We start from the raw sequence: 15,105 nt of genomic DNA, 5'->3' as shown, positions 1-15,105 counted from the left end.
AACGACAATTTTGGGAGGATTTTGCGGACGTTTCCGAATCTGTTGCTTCAAGTTGTCAATGAGCGAAAACGGGTCAAGGATTCAGGAACGAGGGTGCGGATGAGCGGACCACAAAAGACCAGAACCATTCCAACACCGGCCATAATAGGACTAGTCTCCGATTTCATGGTCTTGGCTTTGGATTACTTGTATGTCGTGTTTGGAGTCTAGTCCCAGTTCGGCAGTTTTGAGTGGGGTTTCTCTGGTGCCTCCGAAGTATACTGCCAGCGTAAAAGTCCGTGTCTGCTTAGAAGGGCCTAGAACTGGTAGCCACCTGATGATGAAGATAGGAAACTGCACCCTTTGAACCACAAGCAAGACCAAACGTTGTCGTTTTTGTTAGGGAGGGCAAGAACGTGAATCTGGACTGGGGGGCTCTTTTTTCGAGTTTAGATTGCTAACTTGGTAGAGTTCGGGTCACATGTTGAAAAGGCTTTCTAAGGATTAAACGGGAGGTACAGAGAGAGCGCGTGTCTAGGTTCCTCGGTACCTAGGTAGTCAGTTTTTATTATTCCCTTAGTGGGTTCCGTTTGTCATCTACATTGTGGTGTGATCCCAACACCGCGGCCCCAACCCGCCCGGCGGCCCAACGCACACTCACCACCCGCGATTAGCAAAGTACATCAGATCCCAATCGCTGGGCGCCGGCTCCTTCCTGTCATCCGCATACAGGCTCTCGTACCGCGCGCCCATGACGTAGCGCTCGAGGCGTTCTTTGAGGTCTCTTTTGTGAAACCACGGGTCGTACCACGGGCCGCACCGCGGCGGGTAATCGAGCTCGTCGTCCCAGGCCGTTTCCCAAGGGTGCCGGAAGTGGGCGTAGAACCGCGCGAGGCCGGGCGGCTCCGCCAGCCCCCGGAGCGGCCGCACGAGATCAGCGTACGCCCTCAGTAGCGCCGCTGCCTCCTCGGCCGTGGCTGCGCCGGCGCGGTTCGGCGTCCCGTTGCTCTCGTCCATGACTATCACCCGCAGCGTGAGCGCCGGCAGGCTGAGCCCACCCCGGAGCCAGCCAACTGTGGCTCGCCAGTCCCGTGCTGCCGGGTGTTCCGGCCCGGGCCAGAGCGTAGAGGGGTAGGGTGGGAAGACCAGCTCGAGAAAGCGGAGGTAGGCGAGGGCAGACGCGGGCACCACGTCGCGGAGGAATTCCGAGGCGGCGAATTTCTCGAACGGGTAGGAGTCGGGCAGCTCGCCCGGGCCTGCGGAGGACCCCAGTTGTAGCGACGGCAGCCGCCAGACCGGGTACGCCTTGTAGTCGTGGATGATGAACCGGTTGCGGGAAAAGAAGACGTACTGGGCCACCTGGGACACGGTGCGGCACACGAGGAAGAGCGCAGGCCCCGGCGGCGCCCAGCAGGTGCAGTGCAACGAAAAGACGGCGTGGCGGCGCCGGCAGAAGCAGCCCTCCGGTCTATCGCGGTAGCACTCGAAGAACTGCTCGCCGTGCGCCTCATCCGGGGTCGGGGGTGGCTCTGCTACGCGCCGGAAGCGGAGCACCACATACGCACGGTCCTGTCGGCTCCATACTACCTGCCTCCGCGGTGCGACTAGGTCGGTGTACTCCAAGATGCGGACGTGGAGCTCGCGCGGGAGGCTGGCCAGGGTGGCGGTGGCCGGGGCGCCGAGCGGTTTTGGGGAGGCGTGCGGAACAGGGGTGGGCAGCCCGCAGGCGTGCACAGCGGCATCTCGAGCAAGCTGCTGGAGCGGCCCGTTCGGCGTCTTGGCCAGCCGAATCCGGCATTCGGAGAGGTAAGAGCGAGGAAGGAGGTACAAGGGCGCGAGAATAGACTCGGCGAGATCGAGCGCTAGCGGGTGCTGCGGGTCGATATCGCACACGAGCGAGAGGGCGAGGCGGCCGGGAGCAACACGAGAGAAGAGCTGGGCGGCGGCGGAATGCCAGGCGCGCCGCCACGCGTCGTCGTCGGCCGACATGGCACCATCGCTTAGGAGCGGGGCCTGGTGAATATCGCAGTGCTTCTGCCGGCACCACAGCAAGGACGACCAGTCGTACTCGTCGCGGTCCTGGCAGCAGCAAGTCTCGTTGCAGTCGTTTTTTGTCACTCTATTGTGGCAGGCCGCCTCGTTAAGGACAATCTTGAGCTGAGAGAGCGACCGGAGCGACGGCTCGGTGAGCGCACAAAGGGAGTGGAGCCCTGGTAACTGGGCAGGGTCATAATTGTGGACAACGAAGCTGTTGGCCGAGTAAAGCAAGGCAGCTGCCTCGGAGTAGATGGTGCGGCATGAGATTAGAAGGCCATGAAAATCGATCGGGACGGCCGGGCAGGTTGCGTACCTCCTGCAGCTGGCTCGTCCGCCTCGCAAGTCGAACTTATACGGCCGGCCGTTCCACGATGCCAACCCCAAGTAGCGGTAAAGGAGCAGCCGAATTTCTGGCGTGAGTTGCAGGAGCGGGGGCGCCGATGGCGATGGCGACGACGACGTGTGGGCGGGGACGTACGCCATAGTCCAAAGTGGGTATACAATAATACAAGTCCACGTATAATAGGACTAGTCTCCGATTTCCTGGTCTTGGATTGAAATTCCATTCAATTTATTCGCAGTGTTCGGAGTCTAGTCCCAGTTCGGCACCTCTGACCGGGGTTTCTTCGGCGCTCCGGAGGACCAACCCCGATACCCCTATCTCGGGGCCGAAGACCGTGCAAGTCAAAAGGCATGAAACGTCCAGTTTTTCATGATTTGGTCGTGGGAACTTTGTTTCTTCAACTCATTTTTTAATATGGCCGCCGACCTCGTTAACCGCTCCGGAATCCCCCCTGAGCTGCTCCCGAGATCCTCCGGGTTGGCTTCCGGGAGTTCACCATGGCAGCTACGAGACGTCGTCCCGGGTCCAACCACAGAATGGTCTGCATGGCAGTATGTAATCGCCTTGTTGCTTGGACTGGTAGTCTATGACCAAGGTATGTGGCCAAGCTAGTTGACCACAAAATCCAACACGTCACGTTAACATTTCCTTCTAGTTATATACCTGTACCGAAAAGGTTCTATCACGGGCCCTCGGTTCAAAGTTCCCCTCACCGGACCCTTTATCCAGGCACTACATCCAAAGTTCGAATCCTATCTAGCACAATGGGCGAGCGGACCACTTAGCTGCGTCTCCGTCTTTCACAAGTATGTACCCTGTCCCAGCGTTCCACTCACACACACTTCCACCGACACCTCACGCAACAGATTCGTTGTCCTCGCCTCCGACCGCGATCTCGCCCACAGGGTCTTCAAATCCCCGACGTATACTGAACCGTGCATCGTGCCACTCGCAAAAGACATCATTGGCCACAAGGCATGGGTGTTCCTCCAGGGCAAAACCCATGCCGAGTACCGACGGGGACTGACTCCCCTCTTCACCAACAAAGCCATGGCCACCTACCTCCCCGCCCAGGAAAGGGTGCTGGCCGACTACTTCGACAAGTTCGTCGCGGCCAGCAAGGCCAACCACAACCAGCCCCTCCCCTTCATGACCCTGTTCCGGGAAATCAACTGCGCCCTCTCCTGCCGCACCTTCTTCGGCGACTACATCTCCCCGGCGGCCGTCAAGAAGATCGCCGACGACTTCTACCTCGCCACGGCAGCCCTCGAGCTGGTCAACGTGCCCTTCTCCATGTACATCCCCTTCACCAAGCCCTGGCGCGGCAAGCGGACCGCCGACGCCGTGCACGCCGAGTTCGCAAAGTGTGCCGCCGCCTGTAAGCGCAACATGGCCACGGCGGGCGCCGTCCCGACCTGCATCGTCGACCACTGGGTGCTGCACATGTTCGAGTCGAACCGCTACCGCGAGCGCGTCGCCGCGGGTGAGGTCGATGCCGAGAAGCCGCCGAACTTGATTCGCGAGTTTACCGATGAGGAGATCTCCGAGACGCTGTTTACGTTTTTGTTCGCTTCCCAGGACGCCTCGAGCAGCGCTACCACCTGGCTGTTCCAGATCCTTGCGCAGCGCCCCGATGTCTTGGATAGGCTGCGCGAGGAGAACCTCGCCGCAAGGGGCGGGGACAGGAATAAGCCGTTTGATTTGCCCATGTTGGAGTCGCTGACTTACACCGCGGCTGTCGTGAAGGAATTGCTCCGGTACAGGCCGCCCGTCATCTTCGTCCCGTACCTGGCGACGAAGCCCTTCCCCATCACCCCTGACTACACGGTTCCCAAGGGTGCCATGGTCATCCCCTCGTGTTATCCCGCGCTGCACGACCCGAAGGTGTATCCCAACCCGGACATGTTTGATCCGGATAGGTGGATCACCGGGGATGCCGAGTCCAAGACCAAGAACTGGCTGGTGTTTGGCGCTGGGGCGCATGATTGCCTAGCGAGGAGGTATGTGCCGCTCACTATGGCGGCCATGATTGGGAAGGCAGCCCTGGAGTTGGACTGGAGGCATGTGGCTACGGAGAAGTCGGAAGAGATTCGCGTCTTTGCGACCTTGTTCCCTATGGTAAGTGTTCATCCCATAAGGGTGTGATGGATGGTTGTGCTAATCTCGATACAGGATGGTGCACAGTTGGTGTTTGAGAAGCGGGAGAAATAGGAGCGGTGCTTGATGAGAGGAATTGGGATACTCGGGGACTATCACCATACGAGACACTCACTCACGATCAAGCCGGCGTGAGATTAATACTATCAGTAATCTGTACAAGCCGCCTATCGGTTTGTTAATACTAATTACACTCCCTGCACTGGGTTAATTCCTTTTGGACCTCTTTCCCTTGCCCTCCTTGCCCTTACCCTTGCCCTTGCCCTTGACTTCGCGGGGAGCCATCTCCGTCTCGGTGATGTACTGCCCATCTCCCGTGTACCTCCACCTCTTGAAGTACGCACTGGGCGTGTCGGCAGGGCAGTCAATTCCCTCACCCGCACCATTGCAGGTAGCATACACACCGATCAAAGTGCCAACAAACGACCCCGAGCCGCCGCTCAACAACTTCGCCGATGCGGTCCCCAGCTCAACGCTGTCCTTGGGGTTAGACGCCAGGGCAGCCGAGAAGGTATATTCGGTCAGCTCGGCCATCTTGATCTCCAGACGGACTGTCTCCCCAGCCCATCCCTCCGGCACCACACTCTCCGTCACCTCACCAGACACATTGAAGCGGAAGCTCAGCTGTCCATCCACCAGCACCAACCCCAGCTGCAGGTTCGCCTCCTGCGTCAAAAAGGCCGTCACACCCGCCTCCTGGCCGTCCTCCAGCGGCTCAAAGTCCAAATCCACAGTATACGTGAACAAGCTATCCGTCTGGCGGCGCCCAATAAACGAGATGGCCTTAGCCTCCGGCTCCGGACCGCCCGGCAAACCGGCAAGACTATTCCGGCCCAGAACAACCTGCAAGCCCTCACCCCCCTTAGCAACGGAGAACGCCCCATCGCGCGGCACGCGCCAGTAGACCAAGTTCCGCGGCAGAGCAGCCTCCGTCTCCGCCTCAAAGTCATAAACATCCGGATCCGAGTTGAAGGGTCCCACCCCCGGCACATCCCGCGACGCGGGCGGCAGCTGCCAGCCGGACATCTTGCCGCGCACGGGCTGCAGGATGGGCCAGTCGCCCTCGCGCCAAGTCACCGGGAAGAGGACGGTCTCGCGGCCCATCGGGTAGGACTCGTAAGCCGGCCCGGAGCGGGTAGCCAGCGCGGTGCCCCACCAGTTGCCGTCGGGGTCCTGGAAGAGGTCGCCGTGGCCGACCGTCTGGAAGTACTCGTCCGTGCCGCGGTTGGTGAGGATCGGGTTGTTGGGGGAAGGGTCGTAGGGCCCCGTGAGGGACTCGGAGCGCGCGATGGTGATGGCGTGGTCCTCGGCCGTGCCGCCCTCGGCGATCATCAGGTAGTAGTGGCCGTCGCCGGGGCGCTTGTAGATGTGCGGGCCCTCGGGCCACACGCCGCCCGTGCCGTTCCACAGTGGGATCATGGGCCCCATCTCGCCCGTGTCGATGTTCATTTCTTGGAGCTGGCAGCCCTGGGTGGCGACGTAGACCTTGCCGTCGTCGTCCCAGAAGAGGTCCGGGTCGATCTTGGGTGCTAGGAATGTTACGGCGTCGCTCCAGGAGGCGTCGTCGAAGGGGTCGGTGGTTCGGAACAGCACGCCCGAGTCCTTGCCTTCGACGTCGAGGTACTCGCAGATGACGTAGAAGACGCCGTCGCGCACGCGGATGGTGGCCGCGTACATGCCGTCTTGCTGCCCGAAGGTGGCCCAGCTGTAGCCGGGGAGCTGCGACTCGCGGTTCCAGACATGGCTGACGTGCTTCCAGTTGATCAGATCCTTGGACGCGTAGATCGGGAGGCCGGGGAACGAGATGAAGGTGGATGTGACGCAGTAGAAGGTGCCGTCAACGTGGATGCAAGACGGATCCGAGTGCCAGCCGGGGAGGATTGGGTTGTAGTAAGTCGAGTTCGCCGCCGCTGCTGACCCGGCCAGGGCCAGAGTCAAGCCGGACAGGAGTTTCATGGTGAGGTGGAACAGAAGAAGAGATAACAGTCCGCGGGTGTGGGAGCGGTAGACTGTAACGCACCTGGATCTCGGGAACGAGGCCCCTCGGTGAGTATATATATCCCCTCCTGCTTCGCCGTGGCCTTTTGTTCGAACATGCAGGCGTGCATCACCACCACTCTGCCAAGACGGCTGATCGTTGTTTACACAGGCGGTCTTTTAGTTGATTCGGGCGCATCGATACCACCCGGCCGGTAAATTAGATGGCTAAATCGCTAATGTGGCTCCAAGTTGCAGTACCTGACATGGTTGGAGGTCCAAGGACCCGGTATCCCGGATTTAACACTTCCATCAATGGATGAGCACATGAGAGGGGAAATCCCTAATAGGGGAGGCGGGGAGGAACTCGTTCACCCTTGGCCAAGTTGCGAATAGACTCGGCGGGTTTGAAGGAACCCCTCTCCAACAAGCCAAGGTTTGATGCACCGAGACTCTCACCATACCAGCCACGCGTCATTTCACCCTACGTTTCCCAGCACTAAAATACCTGACTGTGCCTAAGGAGGTATAGGTTAATTACCTTAGGCTACGCTCCTACAGGGCGGTTGGAATTCTCTCTAGGTACTATGCTACAAGAAACGAACGTGAGAAGCCAAGAATGAGCACATCGGTAGTGAGCTATACAGGTGTAGTCACTGGAGTGTCTCTAGCAGAGAAGGTGCCCTATAACCAGGCGCCTCAGCTTCATACGAACCCCTCCACCAACGACAAGCCAACTATCACGGCTGGTTCACACAAACACCATCACACGCTATCTTTGGCATCTATTGCAAATTCAGCACACGGGAAGCAATGGAAATTGAAGTTATCATGGGCTGTTAAGTTGAATTCGCCGAGGAGCAACCCCGCACCATTCATGGAGGAAAGTCCCCCTAGGTGGTAGCTACCTGTATGTACCTAGGTAATGGCAGCTAGGATATCAATGAGCTTGATTACGCCGGGTTGGACGAGGTCCTACGTGGTATCATCAACGAAGCACAGCGATTATTCCTACGAGCCATGAGTCGAGCTTGCCCTGTTTTATCCGCGGGGAGGAGTTAACCATGATAGACAAAGTGGGTTAGCGGCCACGAGGATTGGTAGGTGCCGGCTGGGAAAAGACGTCTATACCAGTTTCGGTACTAATGCTCAGACCCTAGACCTTGTTAGCAATTACTACCAAGGCCAAATCCTCTCTCTCTATCGTAAACGGCGAAGATAAGAAATTTATCATATAGCAACCTTCTACCCTGTTCATCGTTGCTCCTGTAGCTACCGGTAGCTTCCCCCTACTTACGGTCCTAATTCCCACTATTACATTGTACGGTCGGAGCGTACCTAGAGGCAATGTTCGTATTGCGAGTACCATTGTATAGGTACTCAGAAAGGATAGCGTCCGCCTAGAAAGTCTACAAGTAAGTAGAATTGCTAAGGTGAAAAAAAGAGAAAAAACGAAAACTCCTTCCAAAGCAATTTTCTGACCCCAACCCGACTTGAACGGATAACCTTTCGATCTGGAGTCGAACGCGCTACCAATTACGCCATGAGGCCGACTTATTTGCGAATATCGGATTTAGTTAAAGATAATGAAGGAGGGCATTCGTTCTGAGCTTTTGGTATTCACATCATGGCCCGGGGAAGCTGCGAGTGATCTCAGCCACTTGCTCGTCTCTCTAACCATACTATAGCCTATCTTATATTAAGGGAGACTTTAACTCCTACCTTCTTATTTTGCTATGTTATGTCCTGTTAGAAACTTTGCTAGGTGAACCGTAGGTAGATGTATACGCCGTTTGTGCGCTGTGCTGGTGTCAACGAAATATACCTACCTAGGTACCTAGTCTAACTCGAGGCTATGGAGCCGTCGTATACTTGTAAGATCGTATCTTTGTAAATGGTAACCAGATGACTGAGTAGACTCGGCAGACCTGGCCCAGACTTTCACACCGGCCAAGTCACGGCGACACCAGTAATGGTACTGAGCTTCTGCACCACGACCGGCATGTTGCAAGGGGAGCTGAGCAACTCGGAGGGCCAAATATCATGAACCGGTTACGTTAGGGTGCATCGATCTATTTACCGCAGAGCAGACCTGAAACGCTGCTGGCCGACGGATCGGTGTTGATACCGAGGGAGAAGTCCGAGTAGGCGCAGGGAACTGAAGTCAAAGCGCAACTACCTACCGGTCCTATTCAACAGCAAACCTCCGATGACGCGAGTTCAACAGGGCCAAAACACCACCATTTCATCGACTACTCTACGAGACAAGGCATTGACGTGTGGTTTCACATGCCTAGGGTGATGGTAGATGTCGAAGTTGGTGTGTTGCGGCAATCTGGTTTAACCGCGAGTGGGATGATGTTGGGTGGCTACATTTAAAGTTGCTTCGACGTCCCCTTTCTGCAATGGCCAAAGAATGATTGGTGGCCCTGTCAATGCACGCGGGCGTCATGATCTCCGGAGGCGGGGTCGGCAGTCGGCATGGCGGGGTAGACACGCCGGACTCAGACGGACATGCAGCTGCCATCCACTTACTGTTCTCAATTCGTGGGTACCCAACCTTGTCCGAATCCATACCCAACATTGTGGGATACAAGTGCTGCGCCGCTTGCAAGGTAGGCGTGCTTTATAAACGACGGCCCGACACTGAACTCAAATCTTCGAAAGGGGAATAACGAGAAGCTAGCCCTTCTCGTTAGCAATCTCACCTTCACCATGGCCAACCTAACCAGCGTCATCAACGACGAGATCAAGGCCCGTAACACCGAGATCTCGTCCATCAACGAGCAAATCCACGCCAACCCCGAGCTGGCCTACGAAGAGTACAAGGCCCACGATGCCTTTGTCTCGATTCTCAAGTCCCTCGGGTTCGAGGTCACCCCGCACGCCTTCGGCCTCGAGACGGCATTCTCGGCCGAGTACGGTTCGGGCGGCCGGCTGGTCATCTACAACGCCGAGTACGACGCGCTCCCGGGGATCGGCCACGCTTGCGGGCACAACCTGATCGCATCCTCCTCCTTCGCCGCGTTTCTCGGCGCGGTCGCGGCTCTCAAGACCTCCGGTCAGCCGGGTCGGGTCCGGCTGCTCGGGACACCAGCCGAAGAAGGCGGCGGCGGCAAGCTCAAGCTGATCGCGAACGGGGCCTTCGCGGGCGCGGCGGCGAGCCTGATGGTGCACGCGGGGCCGGGCCACAACCTGTCCGAACCAATACGCGGGGTGGCGTTCGTGCGGATGCTGGCCAACATCAAGACGCGGATCCACTACACGGGCCGCGAGTCGCACGCGGCCATCGCGCCCTGGGACGGCGTCAACGCGCTCGACGCCGTGTGCCTGTCCTACAACGCCGTCAGCATGCTGCGCCAGCAGATCCGCCCCTACGAGCGCATCCACGGCATCTTCCGCGCCGCCGGCGACCGCCCCAACGTCACCCCCGCCGACTGCACCGTCGAGTACTACTGCCGCAGCGCCACCAAGCGCGGCGCCGAGGCGCTGTGGGGGCGGCTGCAGAAGTGCTTCGAGGGCGCCGCCACCGCGACCGGCTGCGCCATGCGCCTGGAGCCGCTCAACTCGTACGCCGACGTGCGCCCGAGCAAGGGGCTCTGCGAGGCCTACATCGAGGCCATGCCCGAGGGGACCGTCGACATGTACGAGCCTGCGGACATCCTGGCGGGGAGTACCGACATGGGAGACGTGTGCTACGAGTGTCCGGGGTTTCATGGCGTGTTTGGCATCGACACCAAGGAGGGCGAGGCAAACCACACCAAGGGGTTTGCGGCGGCCGCTGGGACGCCGGACGCGTTTGAGCGGGCGCTGGAGTGCGGGCGCGCCATGGCGGCGGTCGGGTGGAAGATGTTGAGTGATGATGCGTTTGCGGGGAGGGTGAAGAAGGAATGGGAGGAGGATATGCAGCGGGCGGTGGAGGGGAAGGTGGCGGCATAAGCATGGGTCTGAAGTTTGAACGGTCGAAATGATGAAGGTCCCCGGGATAAGAAAAAGGTCCGCGGAGAACCAAAGTCGAAAAAGTGATGGATGAAAGGGGTGAGAGATGAAAGAGGTGAGGAAAAGTCGTTAAATGCCGCTCAAACTGCTAGAAATCAGGAAATATCTTGAACCTGCCGGAGCTGTCTCTGCTTCTCCCACAGATTATTTATTCTTTAATACAGCCGTTAATACGAACTCAGGTTTCGTTGTCAGTTCCCAGGCCAAGCTTCGCTGTCTTGAGCCCAGCATTTGCCGAGAAGGAGGGAGAAATTTGAACCCCACTTCTGCAAGGCCGAATCCAATCAGAGTCAAGGCTTTCGCATGATGCATGGATCGGTACGTACCGGGCGGGACTTCAGGAGATATTGGCCTCTTGGTGACAAAGGATCATTCCGACGAGGCCGAGCCTCAGCTCTCCGCGCCAACATCTGATCGTTCTCTTCCTTTTTCTTCCCAACCAACACACGACGGATTCCACCAACCTACGCGGCAGGCATTCAATTGCGCTGCATCCCACGTCGCACGAGCCGACCGTAACCTTGTCCGATCTTGCGAATCTGCCCCTCAAAAGATCACCACGCTCCTTGTCCGCCCGACGTCACCATGAACATCCATGCGGGTCGGGGCAGTGGCCCCTCGGTGCGACCACTTCGGCTTCGACTCTCACAACAGGTTGCGACGATAGCTTTGGCGGCGGCATTTCTGCCGACGGCGCTGGGACATGGAGGGCACCACACGGACAAAATTCCCGAGGGGGAAGCCGTTTCTCTCGAGCCGATGGTATGCTGGCATCATCATGTCAAACTCGCATGGCCAGCAGTGGGTTGACAAGGCATAGGATACCACATTATGGATACACATTTTCGTCCAGATGCTCGCCTTCGGCATCCTCTTCCCAGTCGGGATGGTCCTAGGGGTGAGTAAACGGTTAATCGGGAGAGCTTGTCTCGGACTAACGACCCTATGTGCAGATAGTCAAGAGCCGGTGGCACGTTCCGTTACAAATATTCAGCACCGCGCTCGCCCTACTCGGCTACGTCCTCGGCCACCTGCACCGCGGTCGGCAATTCCAACCAAACAACGTCCACGCAAAGGCCGCCACCCCTCTTTTCTTCCTCATGGTGGCTCAGGTTGTCTTCGGTGTCTACCTGAAGTTGCATCTCGAAAAGGGGATTCACGGCCGTATCCGACCCTTCTTCCGACTGGTACATAGCATCAACGGGAAGGCGTTTCCGATCTACGCATGGGTCCAGATGATATTTGGCGGCATCACGGCGCTCGGTTTCTGCCAGGGCGACCATCTGGGGCAATGCCTGGCCCACTTCATCATGGGCGGTGCTTTCATCGCCTACGGCGTTCTTCTTACCATCCTACTGCTGGCCGGCCAGCTCTGGCTCCGCCGCACCGGCCGTAGCCAGGAGTTCTTCGACAGCGCCGTCATCGCCGCCTGGGGTTGCGTCAACACCTTCACCGAGCACCGCTGGGGCACCGCGTGGGTCAGGAACGACTGGCAGCACACGACCATGGGCATCATCTGGTGGAGCGCCGGCCTGGTGGGCGTGTGGCTCAGCAGGGACAGGAACGGCGCGCCGAAGCGCAACTTCATCCCCGGCTTCGTCATCCTCATTACCGGCTGGGGCATGTCGGCCCATCCGCAAGAGCTGATGATCAGCGCAATGACCCACCAGATGTTCGGCTACACCCTCATGGCGGCTGGCGTCACCCGGATCATCGAGGTTTCGTTTATCCTCAGGGATAAGCCGAGTGTGTCTGAAGACGGCACCGAAACCAACAGTTTCCAGTTCATCCCCGTCTTCGTAAGTTCTCGACCGTTGTTTCTATCATGAAGGAAGACTAACACGGACAACAGCTCCTCTACGCCGCCGGCTTCCTCTTCATGGGCGCGACCGAAGAGCAGATGGTGCTTCTCGCCGGCTCCGGCATCGACCACGTCGCCTACGTCATGATCCTGTACAGCCTGGCCTCGCTGCTCTTCCTCTTCACCATGACCCTCATCCACATCTACGACCGCGCCAACCCCGTCGCCAAGAAGCCCCTCGCCAACGGGCAGGCGGTGCGCGGTGTTGACGATGCGCAGCTGCGCGCCGCCAACGAGTTCGAGCTCGACGGCCTGGTCAGCGATGACGAGGACGAGGAGCGCGCCGCGCGGAGGAAGCTGCTGACGGACGACGGGCTGGAGGAGGACGGGCCGAGCAGCCCGAGCACGGTGGGGAGGAACAGCGATCGGGTGGCGTAGATGGGGGTGGTTGATGAGCGTGTTTTGTTTTGTCTTTGCATTAGTTACAATGGTGGGTGGGTTGGGAGTTTGGGCTGCCGTTTGGAGAGCGGCATGATCATTTCTTTTTGGGAAGTTTTAGGTAATAACTCTGGGAAGTTTCAGCAATGGCAGTGGTCCTATTGTTTGTTATACTCGTGTTGCTGGGAGTGTGGTTGTTCGGAGTAATCATGTACGCTCTCTCGACCCCCTTTAGGCAACAAAGGGGTTATCTCCAACTCTTGCACAGCGACCTTCCTCTTTTCGTCAAGGTTGTGGTCAAGATCGATGCTCATCCCTCGCAACCCCTCATTACCCCAACCGTCAGCATCGGCACCGATACACCCGGGCCGACAACACGAAACCACCCCGTATCTCCGACTCCGTTCCGGGCACAACAGCGGAGTACTTAAACACAACGACGACACGCCGTCCTCCCCCGCAACAAACCGCGACAAAACCACAAAACCACCAACCAAATACAGCCTCTCTCAACTCACCATCAAACCACCCAACTCCAAAAAATGACCACCACCACCCAGCAAACAATAACCCTCCACGCCCAATGCCTCTGCCGCGCCCACTCCTTCGCCACCCCCCCGCTCCCCACCACCTCCCTCCCCCTGCCGTCCTCCTCCTGCCACTGCACCTCCTGCCGCCACCTCACCGGCGCCCTGCGTTCCTCCGACGCGCCCTGGCCCGGCCCAGCCAACGTCATCCACGCCGCTGCTGACGCTGATGCTGAGGGTGGGGGTACGCTGCGGCGGTATGTGCAGACGGAGAAGATGAATATACTGTTCTGTGGGCGGTGTGGGAGTCCCTTGTTTTGTGAGCAGCTCCCGGCAGAGGGCGGTGGTGCCGGTGCCGGGGAACCGGAGTATTTGGCTTTTACGGGGGCGTTGTCGGTGGAGGGGGACGGCCCGGGTGCGACGCTGCCGCCGGTGGTGAGGTGTGTGGATCATATTTTTGTGGGGGATACGCTTGATGGGGGGGCGCTGCCGTGGTTGAGGGGGATGGATGGGGAGGGGGGGCCGGCGGCGAAAGTGTGGCTTGGTGGGCGCGATTGTAGTGAAGAGGTTCCTGCTGGGGCGCGGTGGCCGGCGGTGGGGGCGTTGGAGAAGGGGTATGAGGCTGGGTTGAAGACTGAGGGGGCCAAGGGGGATGTGTCGCTTCGGTGCCACTGTCGCGGGATCGATTTGGTGCTGCGCGCGGGCGAGGCGCAGAGGGAGTTTGAGGAGACGCAGAGAAGGGGTGGGGAGTTGCCGTGGTATATTGATCCCGTCACGCACAAGGGCATGGGCTCGCTGGATGGCTGCGACTCGTGCCGGCTCGCAGCCGGATCCGAGGTATACAACTGGACCTTTGCGGCGCTCAGGCATATATCGTTTGCGGGCGCCAACAAGGAGGGGTTCCCCCGAGACACGTCGCAGCTGAGGATAGCTACCGAGGCAAAAGATGGTGAGGGGCGCGATCCCAGGCTAGGTACGCTCGCTTTCTACGCCAGTTCTCCTGACGTTCAGCGGTACTTTTGCGGTAGATGCTCGGCAACCCTGTTCTACGCCGTAGATGACAGGCCCGACATCGTCGATGTGGCGGTCGGATTGTTGGACTCTCCCGATGGCGCGAGAGCTGAGAGCGCCATCTCGTGGTCTTTCGGGGGTGCCATGACTTGGAGGCAGGACATGATCGGTACCTGGAGGGAGATAATGCTGCATGCAGTGGAAAAGGATGCTGAGGAGTGGAGGGTCGAAAGGGGTTACCCCAAGCACTGGCGCAGGGTTGCAAGGGAGGAAGCTGAGAAGGCCGGTGAAAAGTAAGAGCCACGCTTTCGGGGTTTATATCTGGTGCCCCTGGCCCGCGCACTGTTGCACTACGCCATTCTTGCCGTCTGTCAACACTATTAGGTACATGAAATGGAGATCTAGGTCAAACTCATATTCAACATGTTGGCAGGGTTTATAGAACTGGCAAAGCCACCACTCAGCCGGGTTAGGGGAGGCGTCCATATCGAGGTAGCTGAGCCCAGTGAACACGTCGACGAAACAAAAAGGAGAAGATGCTTCCTCCAGCAAAACAAAACGTCACCTGCAGGATTCGAACCTGCGCTCCCGAGGGAACTGCCTAACACGCTAACTGTTGATTAGCAGGGCAGCGCGTTAACCACTCCGCCAAAGTGACTAACTTGAGATAGTGTGAGAATATCACCGTCTACGTGAACTCATACGACAGTTCCACCGGAAATACTCGGTATTAACAACCGAGAAGGCGGCAAGGGAGACCTCCGCTCGAGAGCAGCTATAAAAGTTAGGCGAGGGTGTATATGCCTCCCTTCAACAGAACAGGTATATGAGGGTTT

The 15,105-nt window shown here is 58.4% G+C and overlaps 6 protein-coding genes and 2 non-coding genes across 8 annotated transcripts; 4 read left to right on the top strand and 4 right to left on the bottom strand.

Annotated features, from left to right (window-relative positions):
• Positions 1-636: 636 nt before the first annotated feature.
• On the bottom strand, positions 637-2,573 carry B0H64DRAFT_473315 (uncharacterized protein; the record flags this gene model as incomplete). The annotated part of the gene is made up of 1 exon (XM_062807986.1): positions 637-2,573. The coding sequence occupies exon 1, from the start codon at positions 2,497-2,499 to the stop codon at positions 637-639; it is 1,863 nt and encodes a 620-aa protein (XP_062660681.1). The 5' UTR covers positions 2,500-2,573.
• Positions 2,574-2,773: 200 nt separating this feature from the next.
• On the top strand, positions 2,774-4,647 carry B0H64DRAFT_457094 (cytochrome protein; the record flags this gene model as incomplete). Its single annotated transcript, XM_062807368.1, has 4 exons — positions 2,774-2,954; positions 3,015-3,165; positions 3,226-4,477; positions 4,532-4,647. 4 exons carry the CDS (start codon positions 2,774-2,776, stop codon positions 4,568-4,570), a joined length of 1,623 nt encoding a protein of 540 aa, XP_062660680.1. The 3' UTR covers positions 4,571-4,647.
• On the bottom strand, positions 4,632-6,798 carry B0H64DRAFT_391476 (glycosyl hydrolase). The gene has a single exon (XM_062803477.1). The coding sequence runs from the start codon at positions 6,470-6,472 to the stop codon at positions 4,724-4,726; it is 1,749 nt and encodes a 582-aa protein (XP_062660679.1). The 5' UTR covers positions 6,473-6,798; the 3' UTR covers positions 4,632-4,723.
• Positions 6,799-7,971: 1,173 nt separating this feature from the next.
• Positions 7,972-8,044, bottom strand: B0H64DRAFT_t49. The gene has a single exon. It is a non-coding gene; the product is annotated as a tRNA-Trp (tRNA).
• A 958-nt stretch (positions 8,045-9,002) lies between these two features.
• Positions 9,003-10,686, top strand: B0H64DRAFT_391472 (uncharacterized protein). Its single transcript, XM_062803476.1, has 2 exons — positions 9,003-9,108; positions 9,161-10,686. Exon 2 carries the CDS (start codon positions 9,209-9,211, stop codon positions 10,430-10,432), a length of 1,224 nt encoding a protein of 407 aa, XP_062660678.1. The 5' UTR covers positions 9,003-9,108; positions 9,161-9,208; the 3' UTR covers positions 10,433-10,686.
• A 169-nt stretch (positions 10,687-10,855) lies between these two features.
• On the top strand, positions 10,856-13,002 carry B0H64DRAFT_119489 (uncharacterized protein). The gene is made up of 4 exons (XM_062797922.1): positions 10,856-11,254; positions 11,313-11,390; positions 11,446-12,291; positions 12,345-13,002. The coding sequence occupies exons 1-4, from the start codon at positions 11,078-11,080 to the stop codon at positions 12,729-12,731; spliced, it is 1,488 nt and encodes a 495-aa protein (XP_062660677.1). The 5' UTR covers positions 10,856-11,077; the 3' UTR covers positions 12,732-13,002.
• Positions 13,003-14,618, top strand: B0H64DRAFT_119490 (uncharacterized protein). The gene has a single exon (XM_062797923.1). The coding sequence runs from the start codon at positions 13,274-13,276 to the stop codon at positions 14,564-14,566; it is 1,293 nt and encodes a 430-aa protein (XP_062660676.1). The 5' UTR covers positions 13,003-13,273; the 3' UTR covers positions 14,567-14,618.
• A 210-nt stretch (positions 14,619-14,828) lies between these two features.
• On the bottom strand, positions 14,829-14,927 carry B0H64DRAFT_t48. Its single transcript has one exon. It is a non-coding gene; the product is annotated as a tRNA-Ser (tRNA).
• Between the last annotated feature and the right edge of the window lie 178 nt (positions 14,928-15,105).

The sequence above is a fragment of the Chaetomium fimeti genome, assembly GCF_033439085.1.
Source record: "Chaetomium fimeti strain CBS 168.71 chromosome Unknown B0H64scaffold_3, whole genome shotgun sequence".
In the NCBI taxonomy this organism is placed as follows: Eukaryota; Fungi; Ascomycota; class Sordariomycetes; order Sordariales; family Chaetomiaceae; genus Chaetomium; species Chaetomium fimeti.
Note: the sequence above shows the minus strand (reverse complement) of the source record. Positions and strands in the feature narration are given on the sequence as shown.

What these genes read in the sequence shown, in the direction of transcription:
- B0H64DRAFT_391476 (XM_062803477.1), bottom strand. Translation starts at nt 6,472, where the DNA reads ATGAAACTCCTGTCCGGCTTGACTCTGGCCCTGGCCGGGTCAGCAGCG.
- B0H64DRAFT_391472 (XM_062803476.1), top strand. Translation starts at nt 9,209, where the DNA reads ATGGCCAACCTAACCAGCGTCATCAACGACGAGATCAAGGCCCGTAAC.
- B0H64DRAFT_119489 (XM_062797922.1), top strand. Translation starts at nt 11,078, where the DNA reads ATGAACATCCATGCGGGTCGGGGCAGTGGCCCCTCGGTGCGACCACTT. An exon ending in CAGTCGGGATGGTCCTAGGG is followed by an intron (nt 11,391 to 11,445) that starts GTGAGTAAACGG and finishes CCCTATGTGCAG; the next exon opens with ATAGTCAAGAGCCGGTGGCA. An exon ending in TCCAGTTCATCCCCGTCTTC is followed by an intron (nt 12,292 to 12,344) that starts GTAAGTTCTCGA and finishes CACGGACAACAG; the next exon opens with CTCCTCTACGCCGCCGGCTT.
- B0H64DRAFT_119490 (XM_062797923.1), top strand. Translation starts at nt 13,274, where the DNA reads ATGACCACCACCACCCAGCAAACAATAACCCTCCACGCCCAATGCCTC.